This window comes from Enhydra lutris, unplaced genomic scaffold, assembly GCF_002288905.1.
Source record: "Enhydra lutris kenyoni isolate GAN:26980312 unplaced genomic scaffold, ASM228890v2 scaffoldscaffold46, whole genome shotgun sequence".
NCBI lineage: Eukaryota > Metazoa > Chordata > Mammalia > Carnivora > Mustelidae > Enhydra > Enhydra lutris.
The window spans coordinates 14,837,219-14,862,708 of NW_019154130.1; the positions used below are offsets into that span (position 1 = coordinate 14,837,219).

At 52.4% G+C, this 25,490-nt stretch overlaps 1 protein-coding gene across 1 annotated transcript in view; it reads right to left on the reverse strand.

The window, feature by feature from the left end:
- Positions 1–25,242, reverse strand: part of LOC111156467 (paxillin) — a 46,270-nt gene extending 21,028 nt beyond the window's left edge. The window contains exon 1 of the mRNA XM_022517390.1: positions 25,156–25,242. Within this exon, the coding sequence (XP_022373098.1) occupies positions 25,156–25,168 (13 nt within the window). The 5' untranslated portion in view covers positions 25,169–25,242. The remainder of the gene's footprint in view (positions 1–25,155) is intronic.
- Between the last annotated feature and the right edge of the window lie 248 nt (positions 25,243–25,490).

Sequence of the window (25,490 nt, forward strand, 5' to 3'; positions counted from 1 at the left end):
GGGCAGTGTGGCAGTGGGGAAAGAAGGGGCCCCCGCCGAGTCTCCACCACTCACCAGCCTGGGTGGCAGTTTAACTAGATCATTCTGGGCTTCAGCGACTCAGAGAACTCAGAGAACACATGGTGAGGAATCCATGACAAAGCATGCAAGAGCCACTGTGGTGGCTGGGGAGGCCCTCCTCTGCCCTCCCACTGTGACACAGAGGGGACACTCAGTAGATAAACCCACATCACTGGTTTTCATCTCCCTTAAGGATGGGAGGGGCAGAGGTGGAGCCAGGGACAGTGGCCAGGAATCCTGGGAGCTATGACAGGCCCGTCCCTAACTCAGGCCTCCTTGCTGAGCAAACCACTGACCTCACCCCTCCGTGCCTGGGGTTTCTTCCAAGTCCTCCTCAGAGTACATCAGCTGAGCCCAGAAGCCTCCAACTCACTCCCGAGCAAGGACAGAGGCAAGAGAGAAGCTGCAGGGCTCCAGCACCCCCCACACCCACACACACACACATACAACGCCAGCTCTCCTGCCTGCCGGGAAGTCACAGCTGTCTGAGAGCCCTGTGGCTTTGAACCTGGAATGGCGACAACAGAAGGAGCTGCCCGAACTCCACAGAAGCTCTCAGCCTCTTAACTCCCAGAGGAGCAAACCCAGGACAGAGCAGCCTCTGCTCCTAACACTGAGGCTCCAAACCCAGCAGAGTGCCACAAAGGAACCCAAAGACAGGGCTGCAGGGACAGGAAGAAGCTCAGACAGGGGGAGGGGGGAGAGAAGTAATCCTTATTGGCCTCACAACCCCATCTTACAGATGAGGACAAAGAGGCTGAGATGTCTAGTGAGTGTGCTCCACAGGCAAGCAGAGTCTGTGGTGAGGGCAGCTCTGCCTGACTCCAGGAACTCATTCCCGTTCATTCCATGACACCCCAGTGGGAGAGGAGCAATCGCTTCCTGTAGCCATCCCTCGTTCCGCCCATCACCACTGTCCTGTTTCCAGAGCAGTCTCCGGAGCCCCTCTTGCAATCCAGAAAGGCTGGCCATGGGGTGCTGCTCTACCACTGCCTCCTCAGGGGTCCCTTGCTCTTGGTCTCCCTGTTCTCTTCCCCCCCCCCCCCCTTCCCCCCCTCCTCCTCAGTCGCAGGCAGGGTCCTGAGCCACTGCTGAGCCCCACGTGGAGGCCCTCAGAGCTCAAGAACTCAGAGAAGGCGGCAGGGCCACGGTCTAGGCTAACCTGCTGCTGGGCTGACCTGCCTGAGTGTTTTCTAAGTGACATGATACAAGATGGGGCTGGCCCAAGCACTGACCTCTGGCCTCACTGCCAGGCAGCCTTCCTACCTGGATGAGAGGGAGATGCCTGGACCATTTGGGGGACACACACAGATCAGTGGCTCCTCAGCCCCCACCACAAACAGGCAAAGGCAGCACGAGGATCATCAGGAGACAGTTGCTCAGGGCTCCACTGAACTCGCTAAAGAGCCAACTGAGGGACGGACAGGCATCTGGGCTAAACTCTGCAACCCAAAGTCAACCTAGATCTTCCTTTAAGATTTTATTTATTTGAGGGGCGCATAGGCAGCTCACTCAGTGAAGCGTCTGCCTTCGACTCAGGTCATGATCTCAGGGTCCTGGGATGGAGTCCTGCCACCAGGCTCCCCTGCTCAGCAGGGAGTCTGCTTCTCCCTCTGCCCCTCCCCCTCCCACGCTCGCTCACACGCGCTCTCTCTCTCTCTCTCTCTCTCTTTCAAATAAATAAATAAAATCTTTAAAATAAATAATAAATAAATAAATGACAATTTTATTTATTTGAAAGGAAGAGAAAGACAGAGTGCGTGCAAGTGGAGGGAGGGGCAAAGGGAGAGGGAGAGAATCTCAAGCAGACTGTGATGAGCATAGAGCCTCATGCAGGGCCCGATCCCACCACCCAGAGATCACAATCTGAGCCGAAACCAAGAGTTGGACACCTAATCGACTGAGCCACCCAGGCGCCCCTAGGTCTTCCTTTTACAGACAGGCCCACGTCTCACCTGAGCCTAACTCCTCCCAGCAAAAAAGTGGCAGGCCCCAGCTTCCTCCCTCTGTAAACGTTGTACCCACCTCCCACTAGGGGAAGAGGGTGAGGAATGCACTAACACACTAGGGAAACACAAGCCCAAGTTGGGAGTCGGCTTCACGCTGGTTCTCACGCTGGCTCTTAGCTGTGAAGGGTTACCACTGGCCGGCTAACCCCCACAAACTACTGATACTCACAAATGGTTTGCTTTTCATTTTAGAAAATAAACTGAAGTGGGTTCAAGACTACTCCATGACTGTCAGTCCACCCACATGTGCTCAATCTGCTTTCTTTATTTTTTTTTAAGATTGTATTTTTTTATTTGACAAAAAGAAAGTGAGCACAAGCAGGGGGAGGGGCAGGCAGAGAGAGAAGGAGAAGCAGCCTCCCTGCTGGGCAGGGAACCAGATGCTGGGCTCCATCCCAGGACCCCGAGATCATCAAAGCCAAAGGCAGACGCTTCACCGACTGAGCCAACCCAGCGTCCCTCAATCTGCTTTCTTAAGAGAAAGAGATGGGCAGTGCACAGAGTCCCAGGCATGCCCTCAGGAAGGACAGACAGTGGGTGATTCTCATCTGCCCTAGAGTCACCTGTAGTGTGTGTCCTGGTGGAACAAAAGTTGGGACCACTCTCTGAGATGGTCAAGAGCTCTGAGAGGAAGGGAAAGATGAGAGAGAAAGACGGGACCAGCTGCCCCCGTGCTCCCCAGTTGACCCCCAATGGCACTTTCACTTCTCTAGAGGGATCATGCTATCCAGCCCTATTCTTTGTGGTCTCACAAATTTTGGAAGCCACCTGCTTCATTCTGGGCAAGACAAAACTCTCCAGAGGCCATGTGGCAGCTGGTGTCACAACTGATGGCTGGCACGTCCCAAGTAAGAGGATAGATGGTCTAGAGAGGGCCCATCACACCTATAGAAGCCCTAAGCCCCTCCAGAGCTCCCCACACTCGCAGGTGGCTTGCCTTGGTGGGATGGTGTCACTAATCTTCAGAGGAAGGACGCCTCCAGCCACTGCCCTGAGGAGGGCAGGACAAACTTCTCTGGAAGCCCAGATCCTTGCCAACTCTCCACATCAGGAAATCAGCCTCATCCTGGACAGGGAGGGAGCAGATGCAGGCCACAGTCCTCCCAGCTTTGGCTAACCAGAGTCACACTGGGAAACCACAATAGAAAAGAAGGCAGGAAAGACGGACTTCCCAGAAACAAAACGCGTCTAGGGAGACCTCCGGGCTGTCGGCCTCACTGGCAGAGCTCACATGCAGGGCCAGAAGGTGCAGAGGAGTAGGACAGGGCGGGAAAGAACCAAAATAAGATCCTGTAGTCTGCGGGCAAGAAGCCCACCAACCCCAGAACTGAGACGATGACCAGCAGACACCAAGACTCCATGGCCCGGGGCTCAGGCGGCAGAGGGTCCCAGCGCTCCAGCTTGACTCGGTGTGGCTGGCCTCCGTCCACCAGGCCCAGCTGGTTACACCAGAAGATTGATGGGGAGGAGGGGGAAGTATCCACCTCACTGCTCATTTGGATTTTATTGCAGGAGACACTCTGAGGCCCTGGGAATCCAACCCAGCAGAGCCAGGACAGATGGCAACAGCAGTGCCGGGCCATAATGCCCAGTTTGCTTGGAAGTTGGATTTGAACCACAGGGAATGTCTTCTAACAGAAACAACGCTCTCACAAGCGGATCTGGGTGACCGTGCATGGAGACATTTATATCCTTCACTCCCCTGGACACCAGGCTCTCCAATGCTGGCAGAGAATGCCGGCTCACTCTGTGGGGTCACGGGGAAGGCCCGCCTGGGGCAGGGGGGCAGGCCCGCATGACCCAGGAGCATCGAACCCCACCGCTCCTCACTCGCCGTGCCCGCTCTGCGCCTGGCAGTGGGCTGTGCCCTGGGCGCCCCTGGTCTAAACTTCCCAAGGATAAGCCTGGTGAGAAATCCCGTGCTTCTGCACATGTGTCTGGAAAATTCACGGATGACCTGGCGACCTCTGATTGGAACAAGCCTGCCAATGAAGGCTGCTGCCTCTCCTGTCTCCATCTACAACAGAAAGGAAGTGGTCACCAAGCAAGTTAGCAGGCGATCCAACACCACCCTCTCACTGCCCTCTCTCACCCCACTGATCTTCCTTTTCAAAAGTGGAAGCTTCGGTCTCCACCTACCCTGCCCTGTTGTTCCCCAGACTGTGTTCCTCCATGGGCACTGTCTCTTGGTTGGGAGAGGTTACCTAGAAGCTAAGGGGATGTCTGGCTCTCTCATGTTCTTACTCCAAACTGAGTTGAGGTAGGAAGAGAGTTGAGATGGGCCAAATCTCACAGACTATGAATAATAACTCCAGCTTCCATGTGACAGGGACAAATCTTAAAACCCAGGCACAAAGAGCAGCCACAGCACTCTCCCCTAGTGTCCAGGTCCTCTGAGGGAAGGTCTCGGGGGGCCATGCCACCCTTGGAGCCATGCAGTTCAGCGTGGAAGAGCAGACAAGTGCAAGTGGCCTCTAGAGGAGGGAACAGGCACCCGAACTGCTCTGGCTCCTGAGTATGGCTTCTCGAGGGCAGATTTCCGAGTTCCTTCCTTTCCACACCTCCCTATCTTTCTGGTAAAACAGGCGTCATAAACGGCTAAGGCCTGGCCCAGATAAATCTTCCAGGATCTCTTTTAGCAATGAACTCTGATTCTTCTCCTTCCGAGATGAGGGGGATGGGGAGCTCAGGGAGACAACACAGAATACAGCCAAGGCCACCAGCCCGGGGCCGGCAGGCTGCGCCCCACTCCCCGATGAATGTGGTTATGCTTCTTACGAAATCGAGTTTGTCTTAAGAAATCGAGAGACTTCACTTGGGAGCCAGGATTTCGGGCTTTCTGGGAGCAGCGAGAAGAGCAAGCAACACTGGTCTCTGCTCCTACGGGGCCCCCACCGGCTGCAGCAAGAAATCCCGCTTTCTCCTCTGGCCCACTTCGTCCGTGCGCAGCACCTGCCCGGCCTCAGCAGGCAGGTGAGTCTGCAACACAGTACAGTGTGGGGTTTGCCGCTGAACTTCGGTTCAAGTCCCAGCTCTGCCCTTGCTAGCACGGCACCTTTCTGAGCCCAGTTCCCTTTTCTACAGAACAGGCGGAACAACAGCCCCTTGCATCATGCGGACTGTGGAATCCCCAAGCCTCACCCGAACCATTTGGTGGAATAACTCAGAGAATGAACAGAAAGCACATCTGGCACATCACAAGCACACAGTCCGTACATATCCTTCGTGTCTACCTCACAGGTGACAGCAGATGACAGATGGGGCCCGGGTGGCTGTCCCGCCCACAAAGCTGACACCCCTGACCGCCCCACCCGAGCAGGTGCGAGACAGCACCCAGCGCTACAAGCCACAAGTGATCACAGGAAGGTGCTCTGAAAGGTGTCAGGCGGGCAGCCCAACTCCCCCACACAGTCCCCTACCCGAGATCCAGCTGTTAATACACCAGGACCGATCACTGGTCTCTGCCAGCAAGGAGATCTTGGCTACAAAGCTGACAGGCTTATGCAGGCCCCAATCAAAACTGTGATCTCTCTCCCTGGCTTCAGAGCCATCCCCAAGTTCAAGGACTTGCCAAGAAGGAGCATCTGGAGTGCCCTGTGCTCAGGGCATGGGGAGCTCAGTGCACAAAGCCAACAGGAGGAAGGCTACTCACTGCTGGTCTACCCGGGAGTCTGGTCCAAAGTCCGAGCTTCCACCCCACGGTGCCATCTGCTCCCAACAATTCAAGCTCTGAGGAAGGAGGCCCGGCATGGGCCAAGGTAGTTCCTGTTGCACACGGCCATCTCAGGGCTCTAACCTCTAACTCGGCCAGAGAGCTCAGCCTTTAGAGCAGCAATGACACAAGCCTGCCCCGGACTTACTCCAGGGCCTCTGAGTGTCAGGCATGACAAGTGATTACCTGCTCCGTGTGGCCTGCACCTCGCCCCACACCCCCCCTCCTGCTGACTCAGTTCAGCGACCCACCTATGGGGCAAAAGGAGTACTAGGTCCCCTTGAAAGGCAAGACAGGCAGAGAGCCCCCACAGCAGAGGAGCTTAACCTTACCCCGGAGGTGTGAACCTGACGCTTAAAGGAGAACCCTCTAAGGGATGCACAGACCCCCTGAAATTATACATGGGACATCTTGTGCATGTCCCCATGGCATTACTCCTGGGAGACGGTTCATAATATTCATGACCCAAAGGGGTGGGGTGAAGGTGAAGCCACTGCAGGAAACAAGGGCTGACAGTGGCCTCTCTGCCCCTGTAACTCACAGTCGGGTCCCTGGAAGACACGTCTGGTTGCCCAGGCCTCATCTCTCCTTCAGTCCTAGGGGACCAGAATTTCTTCCGGAAGGGGGCTGGGCAGGGGAGGCCCCACTTGGGTATCCAAGACTAACCTTGAAAATGGTTGAGTTCTACATACCTGTCCCACCTGCCTCCTCCAGTCCCTCCATCCTCCCCCCGGGGGCCACCTCATCTTTACCAGTTGTGGCCCCTACGATGTCCATGAACAGGTACTATTCACAGGTGCACGCTGGGGAGACAAAGACCCAGTGTCTGTCCCCAGGCAGCGCTAACTAGCGGGAGACCATCAGCATTGGGGCAGGAGAAGGAAGGAGGGGCGTCTTCCAGGCAGATGGAGGAGCAGAGGCAGAGGTGAGAAACAGCCTGGCAGACAGAGGGGGCCGGAGCTCAGAGTACAAGTCTTGGCTTGGTGGAAGAGGAGTCAAGGACCCAGGGCCTGTTGCGGAGTCTGGACTTAGAAGGGCAAGCCACGCAAGGCTGTGGGCAGGAAGGCAGGACCAGGCTTGTGTTTCAGATCACTCCGACAGTGAGTGCAGGACAGAAGGGAGGGAGGGGGCCTTGACTGGAGGAATGTTCTAGATAAAACTAGGTAAAATCAACGAGACCTGGCAATTGAGCAGCTATGGAGAAAGAGGGAGGGAAAGAGGCGGCCCACATTTGTTTTCTGTGGGAGGATGGAACAGGCAACAAATGAGATTGTAGGACGGGAGGGGGAGCAGGAGGAGGGCGAGGGCAGGAAGGGGCACGGAAGGGTCAGCAGCTGAGGACAGGCAGGACACAGGGCCACGGAGCCAGGCCGAGGGACTTTCTTTTCCCTTGGCCACGTCACCTGTGAATCTTGTAGGGGCCCAGAAGGTAGCTATTTAGGAAATGATACAGTATTGCCTCTCCAGCTTGTTCTTCCTTCGAAAACAAGGAGTTCTCCCTGCCGGGCCTTGCGGGAGCTGTAAACTACAGGCAGTCTGCTCGGGGGTCCTCAGAGTGCCCAGGAATACTGGGGGCTCCCACCCTTCTGGTGAAGTCTGCCCTGGTATCCAAATACAAAGGTAGCTCCATCCCCCGACAGCCTCCCTCTGAAAGAGGGACCAGGCCAAGCGCATTATCACAGGAACCAGGTCCTTCCTGCCATGTGAGCACGTGGGCCAGTGGGCCCAGGATGAAATCTCAGGCCCCAAACTCTCAGGGAAATGCCCTTCTGAACTGGACCCCAGCAGAGACAGAGTGCAACATATGCCAGAGGACAGAAGAAGCCCCAGAGATGGCCCGGCCTCGGCTGTCATTCCAAGGCCACCCCAAAAGCTCATCCCACTGAGGAAGCAAAGGATAGTCACTGTCCTGCGCCTTGTAGCTCAGGCTATTCGATTAGTTTGTAAGATCAGCTGGGAGCACACAGGGTACCAAATCAGCCCCCCACCACACACACACAAACACAAGCCTCCTCCCTCCAGCCTGCTGCACGGGCTGTTCTCTGAGCCTAGACCACCGTCCTGTCTTCTTCACCACGCTACATCCTTTCGTATCCCTTGAGACTCATCACACTTCAGTCTCCTCTTCTACAACATGAGGATAAAAAAGATCTGCTTTGCCTACCTAAAAAAAAAGGAATGTGTGGTTATTTATGATTGGGCCCTCTTCTGTAAGACATTCCCAAATCTTATTATGGAATGGTATCTACTTAAAGGATGAAGGGCCCTTCATATATGTCAACATTCCAGTTAAAATAAACACACAACAAAGAGTGAACTTAGGGTACCATTTCCTCCAGGAAGCCCTCCTCGACCATATTCTCTGCACAGGGTTCAAGGCCCCTCTCCTTTGAGTTCCCAAAGCACCACGAAGTTCCCCTATGAAAGCATGTATCCAACTGGTAAGAACCATCTGCCTGGGAGTCTGTGTTCCACCAGCCTGTGAGAGCTCAGTGAGGACGAGAAGTGTGTCTTTATTACCCATCTTCACTGCCTCCCATTGAGCAGAGCCTAGAACATAAGAGGAGCTCCGTGGACAGGTGCTAAATCAATGAATGCTCCTGCCAAGCCCATGTGCAGCAGAGATCTGCCCCACCACTCCAGTCTGTGCAGCTTCTAGGCCCTCCGGGAGCACTCACTACATGCAAAGCATGGGAAGGGTGGGTGACGCATGCGCACAGGGCCCAAGCCGCTCTATTCTTCTAACCAAAGAAATGTCCCTCTATAGGGATCTAACTGCCACCACCTCCCCAACACAGCACCATGCTCACCCTTAAAAAAAAAAAAAAAAGAAGAAGAAGAAAGAAAGAAAAAAGAAAAAGGAACACTCCACAGGATTTTGTGGCCAGAGCACAGCAGCCTTTTATGGGTACATAAGGTTTAAACTCACTGTGTGGCCTGTCTAGCTGCCTCTGGGGGTGGGGGGGTGAGTCGGTGAGGTGGGCTGACTCCCAGGAGGGAGGCACCTGGAGGGGTCTGCGTAACCCAGGCGGAGTCAGGTCCTGGGACTAGGTGGCCCTTTCACTTGGTGCTGGAGGAAGAGGAGGAGGGGCGAGCAAGCGACAGGTCAAGAAAGAAAAGGGAGATCCCATCTTGTCACACCTCTTCCCGTGGGGCAGGCGAGGCAGGAGACATAAGCTGGAATGTGAGGATTTCTGAAACGGGTGGCACTGGAACATGTTAGCAACACCAGCCGTGGGCTCTGGAGCCCAGAGTGGCTGATAGCATCGTTGATTCTCATGACCGAGCCGCAGAGAAGCCGAACCACAAAGCAGAGACCAAAAATAGTGACACTAAGGGAAGCTCCACGGGCAGGGAAACTAGCCAGAAACTAGCCAGAGAAAGACAAGTTTTTGAAAAGGGAAAGGAGGGGAAGAAAAGAAATGTTCTGCAAACATTTTTTTACCAATTTCCTTCCATTTTAAAAGGCCCTTTCTACAAAGGGACAGAGAGTACCAGGACATAAATTTGCCTAACAACACAGTGTGAGGTTTACAGGTATAGAATATAGATGTAGATGTATGTGTAGAGTACAGAATACGTGTAGAAATAAAACTTAGGGCAACTGTAACACAAAGGACAAGAAAGAGAGGAAATGGAAATATACCGTTGTCAGGTCTTACACTGTATGTGAAAGGGTGTTACGTGACCTGATGGCAGACTGTGACGAGTTCCACCTGTAAACCAGAGAGCAACCACTAAAGCGTAAACCACAAAGCGTAAACCAATGAAGTATGGCTAAAGAGGCCACTGATGGAGAGCCAATGGAATCCTAAAAAATACTCAGCGAGGGGTGCCTGGGTGGCTCAGTCGGTTAAGCGTTTGCCTTCAGCTCAGGTCATGATCCCAGGGTCCTGGGACTGAGTCCCATATCAGGCTCCCTGCTCAGTGGAGCCTGCTTCTCTCTCTGCCTGCTGCTCCCCCTGCTTGTGCTCTCTCTCTGACAAATAAATAAATAAAATCTTTAAAAAGAATACTCAATGAATCCAAAAGAAGGCAGGAAAAGAAGAATAAAGAACAGATGGTATAGAGGCACCTGGCTGGCTCAGTAGGTAGATTATGTGACTGTTGATCTTGGGGTTGTGAGTTCAAGCCCCAGGTTGGGCACAGAGCTTACACGAAATAAATTAACAAACAGATATATAAATAGAAAACATGGCAAAATGGTAGATTTAAACCTAATCATATGGGGCAACTCCCTCAGGAGCTTTGTACTATCACTTTGCTATTGCTCAATAAACTTGCTTTGCTGCCCGCCAGGAAAAAAAACAAACACCAATAAACCCAATCATATTGATAATTATTGCAAATTTCAGAAAAATCTATATAATTATATCAATTAAAAGGTAGAGATTGTATGACTGGATAAAAATGTAAGATTCCACATATGCTATCTATCTGAAACACTTTAGGTACAAAGACACAGATAAACAGTTCTTACCAGTTTGTGAGGCATGAAACATGGAGAAAAATATAACACACTAATACCAGGAAAGTTGGATTGGTTCTGTTACTATCAGATAAGGTAGACTTCCAAGCAATAATATCACCAGAGATTAAAAAAAGGACATTTCATAATGATAAAACATTAATGCATCATGAACATTTAACAGTCCTAAGTGCATACATATCTGGTAACAGCTTCAAACTAGATGAAAGAAAAATGGACAGAACGGAAAGGAAAAAGGGGATGTCTGGGTGGCTCAGTGGTTAGGCATCTGCTTTCGTATCAGGTCATGATCCCAGAGTCCTGGGATCGAGTACCGCATGGAGGGGGGGGTCCTGGCTCAGCAGTTCCCTCTGCCTGCCTGCCACGTCCCCACTTGTGTGTGGTCAGTCTCTCTAAATATACATACATACATACATACATACATACATAAAATCTTAAAAAAAAAAAAAGAAGAAGAAGAACTGAAAGGAAAAAGAGACAAATCCACAATCATGCATGGAGATTTTAACTCTCTAATTGAGAAAGACCAGTCATTGAGAAATAGCCCTTCAAAAGGAAGCCAGAGGAAGACATAAGAGGACATAAGCCAGAAGACATCAGACAATAATCCAAGAGCTAAAAAGCAACAAGACATAGAGCCAACAGAGCGCTGGTCTGAGGAGCACAAGAGACCCCAGGCCTTTGCTCTCTACACCAAAGGAGCAGAGAGGTGGCCACAGAGCAGGCAAGGCTCCTGTCCTTTTGCTGGGTCCACAAGCCTACCCAGAGGGAGGGAGGCACTTCAGCTCACACCACACTCCCCAGTGGCTTTCGACAAATCTGACGGGGGTCAGTGTTAACAACACCCCCCCCATGCCACTGGCTGATCACTTTCCCAAGTTACCACACTCCCAAGCACACTGCGATCCACATACACAGGATACACACACATGCACACCAGCCTGACTCCCTTCCTCCTTCCTCTCTAGCGGCCCTCGGTGGCATCACTGAGTGGGAATCAAATGGAGTCCAGGGGTGCAGGGTGGCTCAATCAGTTAAGCCTCCAACTCTCGGTTTAGGCTCTGGTTGTGATCTCATGGTTGGGAGATCCAGCCCCAGGTCAGGCTCAGTCCCAGGTCTGGCTCGGTGCCCAGCATGGAGTCTGCTTGAGATTCTCTCTCCCTCCCCCTGGGCCACTCCTGCTCATGCTCTCTCTCTCTCAAATAAATAAATCTTGGGGGAAAAAAAAAAAAGGAAAGAAGGAAGGAAGGTCGGTCTAATCAAAGGGGCTGGATGGGGACACAGTGGGCTAAAGCTGCCTCCAGATTCCAACGCTGACTCCTCTACCAGGTACCAATAGTTCCCCTCAGGCAAATCCCTTGCCCTCACTATGCTTTAGCATTGGCATCTACAAGATTACCTACTTCAGGGGCGCCTGGGTGGCTTAGTGGGTTAAGCCTCTGCCTTTGGTTCAGGTCATGATCTCAGGGTCCTGGGATCAAGCCCCAAGTCAGGCTCTCTGCTCAGCAGGAAGCCTGCTTCCCCTTCTCTCTCTGCCTGCTCTGCCTACTTGTGATCTCTCTCTCTTCAAATAAATAAATAAAATCTTAAAAAGAAAAAAAAAGAATATCTACTTCATAGGGTTGTTATGAAAGGAAAAAATAATGTAAGTAAGGCACTTAGAACAATGTCTAGCATAGGGTAAATGTTACAGTAATGGTGGCATAATGGTGGCAATTATTCAATTATGTAAATATATATGCACTGAGATTTTACAGAAATTCACTAAAATATTAACTGTGGTTCTCTGATTATATCTGTGAGTTTTCACCATTTCCTTCTTTGTGCATCTCTGTAGCTCTTTTTTTTTTTTTAAAGTAGGCTCCACACCCAACGTGGGGCTCAAACTCACAACCCTGAGATCAAAGGTCACATGCTTTATTGACTGAGCCATCCAGGCAACCCTGTAGTTTTCAAATTTTCTACAATGAACATGTATAACATTGATCATCAGGAAAAAGACAGCTCAATATTAAAAGTAAAAATGGGGCACCTGAGGGGCTCCGTTGGTTAAGAAGCTAACTCTTGATTTCCTCTCAGGTCATGATCTCAGGGTTGTAAGACTGAGCCTGTGTGGAACTCTGCCCTGGGTGTGGACCCTGTTAAAATTCTCTCTCTCCCTCTGCCCTTCCCCCGCCTCCCTTACACACTCTCGCTCAAAAATATCTCTTGCTCAAAAATGTCTCCCTCTTTCTTCTCTCAAAAAAAAAAAAAAGTAACATGAATATGATTATAGTCCTTTTATTAGGCTTTTACAACAACAGAGAAAAATAAACTTTAAAAGCAATGAATAGACATAAGCCAAAAAGAACTGAAAACGGGTACGCAAATAAAAATCTGAACACACACAGTCATAGCAGGACCAATCACAACAGCCAAAATGTGGAAACCACCCAAACGTCCATCCACTGACAAATGAATAAGCAAAATTCGGTATATCCATACAATGTACTATTCAGTCATAAAAAGGAATGAAGTGGGCGCCTGGGTGGCTCAGTGGGTTAAGCCTCTGCCTTTGGCTCAGGTCATGATCCCAGGGTCCTGGGATGGAGCCCCGCATCGGGCTCTCTGCTCAGCGGGGAGCCTGCTTCCTCCTCTCTCTCTCTGCCTGCCTCTCTGCCTACTTGTGATCTCTGTCTGTCAAATAAATAAATAAAATCTTTAAAAAAAAAAAAAACTTTTTACAAAAGTAACAGTAAAAATGACAGGAGAAAGGTCCCTAGAGAAAAGCAAGCTTGAGGTTACACTGTGGCAGGTGCATAGTTCTAGAAATGAAGAAAACCAGGACCCTACATATTCCTCAAAAAAGCATAAGAAAGAGGAAAAAGCACAGTTCTGCTCTGCTAATAAGTGTTCTGGGCAAGTGCTTTCTCCTCAGAGGGCCTTGGTTTGTCCTATAACATGCGTGGATTGAACCCTGTGATTTTCAAATGTTTTTACACTGTTTTTTCAATATTTTAAAAAGCCTCAAAACTGGGGCACCTGGGTGGCTCAGTCATTAAGCATCTGCCTTCAGCTCAGGTCATGATCCCAGAGTCCTGGGATCAAGCCCCACATCGGGTTCCCTGTTCAGCGGAAAGTCTGCTTCTCCCTCTCCCACTCCCCCCTGCTTGTGTTCCCTCTCTCTGTGTTGTCTATCAACTAAACAAATAAAATCTTAAAAAAAGAAAAGAAAAGAAAAGAAAAAGTCTCAAAACTTGTGCAACTGCCATCTTTGATAAAAGTCCAATATATAAACTGATAAAAAGCGCATTAATCTGACTGAGGAAGGTGGTGGGCTGGAGAGCCCCCACCCACACCCGTAGGGGATATCCTAAGACTTCCTCCAGCTCTGTCAGTGTAGGGAGCCATCCAAGGAAGACTGGATGGGTCCAGAACCACAGAGAGGGGAGTGCTGACTCATCACACCCAAGAGAACATTCTGAGGACAAATTGCACAGGCAGTAGAAGCAGGGGAGAAGAGGAAAGGCAGAGCAGAGATGACATCCAAGTCAGAGATGGCAAAAGGAGCTGCTACCAGCAACACCATCAAGAGTGACCAGCAAACCCGGGGTCCTGGGGGACAGACAGATTGTGACACCCCTGGCCCCCATGCCTCTGAACGAAGTCAGGCAGACAACAGCTGTCTCCAGGTCAGTGTTCCTGCTGCTCTAGAGGCGCAAACAGGATGTTTGGAAGCAAATGACCACAAGTGACCACAGGAAGCTGTGACAACCGCGTCCAGGTGACACTTCTCTTCTTTCCCCAGCTTGTTTCCGGTGTAGCTGCCTCAGGCAGGCAAAATGACTTCAAGTACTGACTTCCAAAGAGAGAAAAGGGGCAGAAATTCTTGGAAAGTTCAGGACACGAGAGAAGAGGCCATCTGAGCTGGTGAGGCGGGGTGGAAATACGGCCACCCCGCTACCCAGCAGCTCATCCGAAGGGTACACCTAGGCTGACTCTACTGAGGAAGGGAGAAGAAGCCACGGTCCACTCATGGGAACAAGACAGCCAACGTGTGACCAAGCAAGCCCAGGTGGGTAGCCACATTGGGTCTCTGAGGCACGGCCTCTCCTTCAAGCCCACCCCAGAAGAGCCAGCCTGACCTGCCTATCCTGGAGTTCAGCAGTCATGAGATACCCTAGTGGGGTATCCAGGTCAGGAGTCTAGGGGTGGGAATGGCAAATCCAGAGGAAACCAAGTGCAGACTAGGGAATGCTCCCATTCCACCTAAGGAAGAGGAATGTTCCCAGAAACAGAGAACAAGGAAAAGCCTGGCCAGGACTCTCTGAGCCACTTCTACCTCCCCAAGGGGTTCAGGGCTGACTTAACACTTGATCTTAGCCAAAAGACCGAGAAGCAATCAGGGCTGACCTAACAGATCCACTGCCCTGAAAAACGCCCAGAGGCAAGCAGGGTGGCCCAGCCACTGGGCCAGCTTCTTGCTATTAGCTGGGCTCACTCAGTGGGCAAAAACCTCAGTTTATGGTCCATAAAACCAAAGCCTCCCTTTCTTTACTGCTACTAGGAGCCCCGGTGGCCTAGACCCATCCCATGAGGCTTTAGAGTTGTCACGGGGCATCCTTCATGGCCTTCCTTGACCGGAGGAAGGCCTGTCGGTTCTGGGAAAAGTCCAGTGCTAGACCAGAAATGGATCCCAGGACCACTCTCTGGCAGCTCTCAAATATAGTGTTAAATGAGCAATCAGTATAAACCAAGCCACGGAATGACCTCCTTAACCAGCCACTTCCTCATCAAAGCCACCAAAGAAGCTCTGGGGAAATGTAAGGTCTTATAACCAAAACCCCACCAGCACGAGAGGACAACCATTTCACCTGCAGAGCTGTGCCCCCAAGCCCTCTTTACCCACTGTCCTCTTTACCCACTACTATTTAACACAGGAAAAAAGTTAAAAAATTAACAATTAAAATTAAAAAATAAACAAATGTTTGCCACCAAGGCCTCAGCAAACACAGGCAGCAGACTGGTGAAGTGGAGAGGTGACAGAGAAGGCCAAGGCCATCGCTTCTTGGCCTTTGGGCCAAGATCAACAGTAAAGAAGGCCAAGGCCCCAAGCAAAGTCTAAATTATTCCAAGGAGGAATGATAATAACAACCGTCACCACTTACTGAGTACTTTTTTTTTTTTTTTAAGATGGACTTATTTATTTGAGAGTGAGAGAGAGTCAGGGAAAATCTCAAACAGATTGCCCGCTGAGCATGAAGCCTGACGCAGGGCTCAATCCCATGACCCCCAAGATCACGACCTGAGCCAAAAGCAAAAGCCAGACACTTGACAGAGCCACCCGGGCGCCCTAGCCCCCTTGTTGAGTACTTTTAAGCACTTCAAGAAGTGTGCCTCTTTCACCGAGGCTAAGGGTGTAAAGTGACCTGCCGAGGTCACACGTTAAAGCAAGTGGCAGCAACGATACAGACCCGGGAGGGCTGATGTCAGAGCCTGTGTTCCGTCTGAGGGACTATGCCGCCTCCCCACCAACCTAGAACGAGGCGGTGCCTTGCTTGGATTCTCCAGCAGAGAAAGAGCTTTGCTGGAGGTCTGGCATCACAGTGGGTGTCTGCAGTTCATATCCATTTAATCATCAACCACCATCAAATATTTATTAAGCAACTGCAGAGAACCGAGGTGAACTTGGCACTGAGAGATGCTTAAAAGGCAGATAAGATCCCTGTCTTCAAGGGGCCTACAAGGGAGAGGGGAGACAAAAGGAAGAAGCCCAATTTACCTTAGATCTGCAAAGTTATACTGAAGTGAGAGGGTGAAGAGGTCGGCTGGTTTGAACCAGAAAGAAGCCTTCTCACGGTAGGAGCTGCACAGATCTTAAAGGAGGAGGGGGAGGGAGACAGGTACGGAGGCCATTTTCCACAACTTGGACAAAGATCCAGACTCTAGGCGAAACTAAGCGCTTGGAGTGGTCAGAAATCATATCTAACGCAGAGAATGAAACTTGGGAAAGCCTCTAGATGGGACGCCAGGCTGGCTCAGTCAGTGGAGTATGCGATGCCTGGCTCTCAGGGCTGTGAGTTTGAGCCTCACATTGGGTGTAAAGATTACATTTGTTGTTTTTTTTTAAGATTTTATTTATTTATTTGACACAGAGAGAAAGAGAGAGAGAAAGAGATCACAAGTAGGCAGAGAGGCAGGCAGAGAGAGGAGGAAGCAGACTCCCCACTGAGCAGAGAGCCCAATGTGGGGCTCGATCCCAGGACCCCAAGACCATCACCTGAGCCGAAGGCAGAGGCTTAACCCACTGAGCCACCCAGGCGCCCCTACTTTTTTATAAATAAATAAATAAATAAAATCTTTAAAATCTTAAAAGAAAAGAAGCCCCCTAGATTTAGCAAGTGTGTATTTGCCATAAACATGGGGCAAAAAGAGAGCATTCTAAGAACTTCCCCAAGCAAGCTCACTGCAGGCAAAGGAGAGGACCAGTGAGACGGCTGGAGCTGCTGAGGCCAAGCCCGTGGTGCCTTGGAGGACAGGCATCTGGTGCAGCCAACCGAGATTCCTTCAAAGAGACGACATATGGATTTTTATGCATAACTCCTAAGGTTTTCAATGTTGGCAACCATAGTCAGTTGAGGGCACCAACTCCCTGAGAAGTAGAAAATCTACATATAACTTCTTTTTTTTAATAATGTCAACATTTTAATAAGTGGCTTGTGTCAGTCAGTTATGAAAATCCACATACAACTTGAGTCCCCCAAAATGTAGCGGCTAATAGCTCGCTGCTGACCAGAAGCCTTACTGATAATAGAAGTAGTCGATGAAAACATATTTTGCATATATTTATAATTTATACACTTATTTTGTATATTACATACTATACTCTTACAACAGAGTCTACTTGAGAAAATAAAATGTTAGGGAGATCATAAGGAAGAGAAAGTGCATTGATAGAACTATTCTATATTTATTTTAAAAAAAACACACACACATTTAAGTGGACCCACACAGTTCAAACCATGTTGTTTGAGGATCCAATGGTGATCTGGAATATTTTTAAATACTGTGAAGGCCAAGCAACCAACCTGTGGTTCCAGTATGAAGAACCAAAAAAAGAATGGGTTTGGTGCCAGGGGACCTAAGGTGACGCTCTCCGGTCAAGCTCTTGCATCAGGGTCTGGGTGACACTGGGTGTGTCCCTAAGCCCCTGTACCTGCAGTTTAGCTTCCTCATCTGCAAAACGGGAAAACTAGCACCCACCCCCCAAAGGACTGTGGTCAGAATCCTATCAACAATGATGAAGCTCACAAAAATGTTGCCTAAATCTCGAAGTGTTGAGCAAAGGCCCATGATGTCACACACGGCAAGAGAAGACAGGGGACAATCACAGAGAAAGCAGACAATGCCTGAGGCCGCGAAGAGAGAGTGAAGAGGAAATGAGCTGGGTCTTTGCTGGCGTGCAGGCCGGAAGAATCTGGACAATAGAATCCACGTCAGGGGTGGAAATATAAATTTAGGAGTTGCCAGCACACGAGTGAAAAAAGAGGTCACGCAAGTAGAAAAACTGACCTAGGCACCTAGGAGCAAAACAGGGAGCCAGCAGAAATCTTTAGAATAACACAGAGGTGGGCCCCCACAAAGGGATTCGAGAAGGAAGTGGGGAAGGAAGTGGGGAAGGAAGTGGGGAGGGGGGGTGTCTATAGAAGCAGATCTCAAGGGAGGGAGGGGGAAATATGTCCGCTAAAGAGCGCATTCTTAGCAAAAAAGATAACATGAAAGAAGGACCCAGGCTGTGTTAACAACAGAAAAGACTGAAGAAGTTAGAAGGGGCAGATGGGTAAAGAGAGGGAGCCAGAAGAAAAAGGGACAGATGGCCACGTCAGGTGTACGCTGATGGGGTATGTGGGGAGGAAGGGTATGGGGGCTCACAGAAGGTGATGAGGGGAAGAGACACGTGGGGTGAGCGGACAGCTGTAGGGGGTCTCTCTGCTGGGTGCCGGGCACTCCCACAGCCCTCGTCTCCTGCAGGTCCCGAGAACACCAGAGGCAGGTTGCAGGTCCATCCATGCTTTCAACAGGATTCCTCTCTTGTAAGCTCATGCTTACACCCCGCTTTCAATAGGATTATTCTCTTGTCCAGAGCAAGGCCCAGGACTCCATGGCTTATTCAAAGCGAAACACGGACTGCTGTCCAGAGGCGTCTCAGCAGCCTGAGGATCCATGAGCAAACCAGAGAAGAGCTCCCCAGAGCCTTCCGCCCACCTCCACGCTCACCCAGGGCTCTACTATTCAAAACAGCTGCAAATGTGCGCCTTCTCTCCCCAACAAGAAAACAGAACAGAACATGGCTGTCTCTGCCAAGTGAGTTCTGAATAAGCTGCATTCCATTTCATTAAAACAATTACCTGAGTCCCAGCCAAGAATTACATACAGCTTCCTCACAGCACCGCCCCTCCCCCCCCCTTAAAACACACATCGTGCTGAGTTTCCAACAGGCAGAGAAAGGCCATGACGCACCACTCTGAGCCCCCACTAGGAAGATCCCCTGGGCCCGAGCGAGTGGCCAGTCTCTGTGTCCGTGCATGCCGACAGACACGCATGGGTCTCAAAGGAGACCCTCGAGTGAAGGGCTCCCCTTACAAGACCCTGACGGCTGCCCCAAATGTTCCTGGTAGGCACCAGGACCTCCAAGCCAAGGGGCCCACTGGTGCCAGAATCCAACCATTTCTCCCAAACAGATGGGAGGCCCAAGTGGCCCAAGCTTTGAGTCAGCACAAAACAAGACAAGAGGGACCCAGGAGTGGGGATTCCAGGAGAGGGTCCTGAAGGCTGGAGAACTGAACGGCCAGACCCTGGGCCGCCAGTAAGAGCCCAGGGGCCACTCTGGCCCACGCTGCCCACAGGCTAGTGGTGTTCTTTTGGCCACAGATAAGAGGTTTGTGATGTGAGGCAAATGGCATTTCATCCCCTCCCCCAGGCTCCAGCTGCCCAGAGGCTAGTCTTTTGTAAAGCCTTGCTCCGCATCCCACCCAGGCAACCCTCTCCAAACTCTGACCAGAGCCCAGCGGCTCCCTTGCCCCGACCTGGGGTCTGATTAACGTCACCACACCCAAAATAACCCCGGGGGCTGCCTTCATGCTGTGGAAACTCAGCTGTCTCCGGCTGGCCCTGTCCCTTTTACTGCATGGGTCATTGTGGTCGTGTGCCCCCGCCCCCCAACTGACAGTTACCAGTTCCGATCATCCCAGGCCTGCTTGAATCCTGTCGCCCCTCCACCCCAGTCTTTCCTCCAGGGCCGCAGTGTCCCAACAGGCCGAGGGTCACAGATAGACACTCAGGTTCACTCCCGGCTGAATAAGCCTGAGCCCACTATGGAATAAACCATGATCTACTTTTTTTCCAACTTTTGATCATGAAAGTGTCTAAACATACAGAGGAGTTGAAAGACCATTTCAACGAGCACACACATACCCTCTGCCTAGACTCAGTCATTAACATTTTGCCATTTTGTATAAACAGATACATGTGCTTAAAGGCTTTCTCTCTATATATATATACACATATGTGTGTGTGTATGCATATACATATATATATACACATCTCCTTTTTTTTACTGTATCATTTCCAACTGAGTTGCAGATATCAGGACATTTTACTCCGAAATACTTTTAACATGCACCTAACAACGACAATGTTCACCCATAAAACCACAATACCACAATCACACAAGAAATAAGCATTAAAAGGCCATCTTTAAGGGAAAACTTGGCCACTGGGGGCTCTGCTGGGCCTGGCCAACCACACGTTCTGCCTGCCACTGGCCCAGCGTCCAAGGCCTCCCTGGAGAGGCCAGCCCTGAGTCTCACCGGTTAGGCAATCAATTCGTTAGCTGGAAGACTTTATCAGGACGTGAATGCACGCTTCAGGCCAGATGTGAGACTCCCAACAGGCCCCCAATGAAAAGGCAAAGTAGACCTGGGGGCTGGGGAGGCTCGGGGCCTATCCCGGGTGAGGAGACAATTCCTGGAACACCCTTTTTATCAGGAGGTTTGTCAAGGTTTCTGGGAATACTCGGCTCCCCCCAATTCTCTCTCTCCCTCTCTCCCTCACAGAGGACACTCTCAATTCTCCACCTCAAAGTTTTCATCTACTTCCTCCTCTGGAAATGGGCCGGCTCCAACTGGCAGCAAGTCCAAACACCTGAATGAAGACAGGAGCACGTCTGTATGGGCCAGGGGCACAGAGGGCGTGATTCCAACCAGGCCTAGAAGAGGGACCTCAGAGGACTACCCTCTGTCCCAAGGGGAACAGGTGACTGGAGAGGAGGTGACAGGGGATGGGAGGGCACTGAGCAGGAGACCCTGCACAAGTGTCCAGCAGCCCATCCCAAGGAAGACTGAAGGAAGGGGAAGAAGCCCAGAGAACAGGAAGAGGATGGATGGGGGAGATCAAACAGAGATTGGAGGCTGTGGGGAGGGGAGAGAAAAGATTTTTATCATCCTAGAAATGGAAAACAATCAAACCAACAGGCAAGCAAGATCCGATCCAGTATCATGAACAGAGAGGTGTAAGGACAGTCACAAGACCGACTCTCATTTAAACCCCAGCCCTACCACTCACTGGTAGACAGAATTTGGGTCAGGGCGCTAACCCTCTCTGTGCCTCAGTTTCACCATCTGTAAAATGGACAGTAGTAATAATAACAGAACCTGTGCCTCCTATGGCCGATACAGGTCAGTGAAACAAGGCATGTAAAGTGCCCGGCACAGTGCCTGTACACAGTAAGTGCTCAAAACACTCTGGGAAGGAGTTCTACAGATGTTTGTTGTTATTACTGAAAGCACCGACACTAGGACAACCCAGGGAAGAGCTGCAATGAGGTGAAGGTGGGAGGAGTTTTTCAACTCTCTCCCCCTGGAACAAGGCAAAGGCCAAAGGAAGCCTTGGAGGATCAGCACACTCCATGCAAGTTGAGTTATATGGGGGAGAGGCACTGCTCGGTATCCCGGTGGTAACTCTGGCCTTCTGAGGGCCCCTCCAGCCAACGACCCACCCAGCCTCCCAGTGCACGGCCATTGCTGGGGAAGCTGGAGGGAATACCGTGAGGCTCCCTTGGAAGACCTCCAATCCACAGCGGCAGGGATATGGCCCCAGCAACCCGAACCTCTCCACCCCGGCTGGGGCTGCCCAGGCCGCAGACAGCTTGGCACAACGGCAAGCGCACCTGCTTAAGAATCAAACACCCCAGGGTTCGGAGCCCAGCTCTGTACCTCACTAGTGCACAGCCCAAGAGGAGACCTGGCCCTGCCGAGGAACACAGCATCACTCCCTGGGGCTGCCTCTGCTGCGGGCCCAGCAGCTGGGTGCCCTGACCCCAGCCCAACACACAGAGGCACCACAGACAGGCAAGCCCAAAGTCCAGACTTTCCATGGAAACAGGGAGGCTCCGTAGCCCGGAATGCCCCAGGCAACTCCCCTGCCCCCTAGTACTCCCCCTAAGGACAATGAGGCACTGTACTTCAGAGGGTCAAGACTGCTGAGAAGCTGAAAGAAGACATGTCCAGATTCTAGCAGCAACTGGGCATTGCCAACAGCTGGCTGTTCCCCCTGCAAGAGAAGGGAAGGCAAAGCCATCAAGGTCTGAGCTGCACCCACCCTTTGCCATAGAGGCCATTTATTCAGGAAGGCCCCCAGGGCCCAAATTTTGAAGGTGACTAGCAATCAGTCAGCAGGCCCGGGGCTCACCACCCCTCACAGTTAGTCACCTCACCTAGCACTTAACCTTGTTCTGGTTTAGATGGCCAGATCTGGAATGGGGTCAGTCTGGGTTCCAACCCCAGCTTGCCCCAGTGAACCTCCCAGAGGCTCATTTCCCCATTCGTAAAGCGGAGATAAAAACCACCCTCTCTCCAAAGCGTCAGTGATCATACGCCTAAAGTGCTGAGACCGATGCCTGTCTCCCACCAAGCACACATGACCATTACTGGGCCGCAGCTGTGGTCACAGGCCCCCAGAAGCACTAGGAACGTGAACAAGAGGAGAGCGAGGAGTTGGGTCCGAAACCGTAATCAGACTGCATCCCAGTGCTGTGGGAACTCTGTCCAGGAAACTCCAGCCAGAACTCAACAGGGCGAACTCCCGGCCAAACCAGCATCTAAACAGTAATGGGAAAAGCCACCAGCAGCCACCCCGCAGCACAAAGAGGAGAGAACACACAGGGAAGGGCAATGTTTATGTTTTTCTGCCCAAAGAGCTATAAATTTGTAACTTATTAAACAGCACATGGTGTGTCTGTCACTAGCCGCTATGGGGAGGGAAGAGTTCCCCAACGTTCAAGACCAAAAAAAACAAAGTCACAGCAGAGACTCTGCCCCCTCTAGCCTTGCCACAGGACACACCATAAACTCTCCCCTGTTCCAGGGACCAGGAGGCTCACAGCTGAGAGCACTCTCAGGAGAAAAATAAAAACAAGAGGCCTGGCCTTTGTGTCCACCCTAACTAAGGAAAACAGCTGAACGGGCGGTGTGTGGCGCAGCCATCCAGACAGCTGATGCGGCCCGAGCACAGAGGCAAATTCCTCTCCCCTTCCTGCTCACCCCACTGCTCCCACCCCAGGAGCTCCGGGGCAGCCAGGCGTGGCTGGCCTCCTGGGAGCTTAGGCAGAGGAAGTCAGGCAGCCTGGAAAAACGGGGGAGCGTGTGCTGAAAGGCGACAGAAGTTACAGGTGGCAGTCGCCACCCCCTGCGACCCCTCCTTCATGCGCTGCTCACCCCCTCCTCAGGAAGAAAGGCCTCTTGGTACCCGGGAGCTGCAGATCTCAGAGCCAAGGACTGCGATTCTAGTCATGACTTGGTTATTCGGTGGCAGCGCAGCCCGGGGCAAGTCAATCAACCTCTCTCAGTCTGTTTTCTCTATTTGTAAAAAGCAGACAGGAATGACAGCAGGGGCCCTAAGTAAGGGACTCTTATAAAGGGCTGCTGTGAGGGAGGACGGGGACAAGCTGAGGTACGGGCAAGCACTCCATAAACAGCAGACTTCAGTTCCTGCAGGCCCCTCTGCCAGGATACACTTTCCCGAAGACTCACCAGGTTTCCTGGCCCTAAATGGAAGACTGTCAGAGGACAGGAATTCTGGACTCCAAGAGTGCACTCTACAAAACTCTCTCAGACCTTCAAACAGTACTGTGTGGAAGGGACTGGAGAAGAGCAACAGAAACACATCGGCGTTTTAGAAACTGTAACTCTGCTCCCTGGTTCCTGCTGGGAAAGCATCGAGACGTCCAGATACTGATTCAAAAAATATCCCCCAGTCTCCTTTCAGCTTATTTTTTATGTGAACAAACTACCTGCCTGGAGGCCATGCCAACCTCGAATGTGTTGGAAAAATGGGTGCCAAGCCTGACCCAAAGGCAGAACTATGCTTGGCAGCCATCACACCCTGCAAAACAGGCAGGACTATGCACCATTCCCAGCACCAGGATCTCTCAGCGGCGCCCTGATCTTTTTCAAAAGGAAGCTGGCGGTCCTCTTCCCTGTCTCTTTGGAAGTCCAGTGCCTACAAATAGCCAGTCTTAACTTAGTGCCCTGTGTGGTTGGGGGCGGCCACTCAGGGCCGTCCGATGAATCTACTCCTCAGAGCCTGGGACAGAGAAAGCATCAGTGGTCACACAAGCCACCCACAGTCCAAAGAGGGAAGACAAGGCTCCTACAGAGAAGAAACTTTCCCCCCCAATACCTCCCCAGCTCAGAGGCCCTCTGGCTACAGGCATGAAAGGGAGGGAGGGAGAGTGAAGAGTGAATCCTCTCACTCCCGGGTTCAGGCCACTCAAGGCATTCCTAGAACCCTGGCATCAACCCCCTTGGGTTTAGTGTCAGGTTCCAGGAGATTCTTTTCCCCATCCTAACGCCAGATCAAGCCTGGACTGAAAAGAGTAGTTTGGGAGCTCTGATAACATGAAAACAGTAAAACTCTGTTCTGGGCATCCTGTCCTCCTTACCTGTGTGGCCTCCAGCAAGGTTGGATGCTGCCGGGTGGGAGGAACCCTTCCAGCCCGGACAAGCCCAGAGATGGCCATACCCTGGGGCCCACTTCCCACCTCATTCTCCTGGCACTGCACCAGACCCTGGCAGTCGGGGGGAAGAATCATGTCTCCCCCGCTTACTCTTCTAGGATTAGGCTGATCTGTGATAGGAAAGGGGAGGGGCTGGTCCACAGCGTGGACAGAGCAGTCGGGAAATGGAGTGACCAGTCCATAAAACAGGGTGCCCAGACCTGTATTGGGGGGGGGGTAGTGGGGACAGATGAAAAACTTGTCTTTATGGGGGTGTGGTCACTGGAGGCTCATCTCTAACTTGTGAAATGAAAGGGTGGTCTTGGAGGGTCTATCCCTGGAAAGGGGGTCCTTAACGGGGTGGGAACAGGTCCTGGAAATGAGGGACCAACAGAGAGTTTCGAGTTTCCGCAGCTGTTGTTCCCCGAGTTGGGCCGCCGATCAGTGAGGTGGGGGGTGGGGGAGCCGTGTGTGAAGGGAGGGTCCCACAGCGGGGGAGGCAATGTGGTGCAGGCAGTGGGGGGTCCGTCCCTGGGGCGAACGGGGCGGGTCCCTGAGGTGCAAGCCAGCCCCTACGGCTGGTCTGGGAGATGGTCCGACGTCCGGGGTCCGGAGGTGGGGCCGTCTCCACGGCGGGGGCTGGTAGCTGTGAGGACCGCGGCAAGGCCGGCCTGGCCCAGGACTCAGGCCCAGCCGGGCATCCGGGCCCGGCGGAACCCTGGCATTCAGCGAGCAGAGCCAGGACCCCGGCGCGGGGGGCGGGATCCCGCGGCCCCCGGCGCTCGCTCGCGCCCGCCCGGCCCGGGGCCGCGCGCCCCTCGCAGCCTCCTCCCTCGGCCTCCCGCTCACTCACCGAGGTCGTCCATGGCGGGACCGCGGGCGCCGGGAGCCGGCTCGGCGTCCCGCTCTCTGCCCGTCCCGGGGCCGCTCCTCTCCGCCCCACAACTTTTCCGCTGCGAGCCTCGGCCGGGAACGGAACGCGCCGCCGCCGCGCGCCCCCGCGCCCGCCGCGCGCCCCGCCCCCGCGAGCACGCGCGCCCCGCCCCCGCCCGCTGTCGCCCCCCGGAGCAAGCTGGCCCCGCCCGGTGCTCACGCTAACCCCGCCCCACCGCCGGCCGGCGAGCGCGCGCCCGGCCGGCAGAGGGCTACGCCGGGCGAGCGGCAGCGCCCCCTCGCGGCCGAACCGGC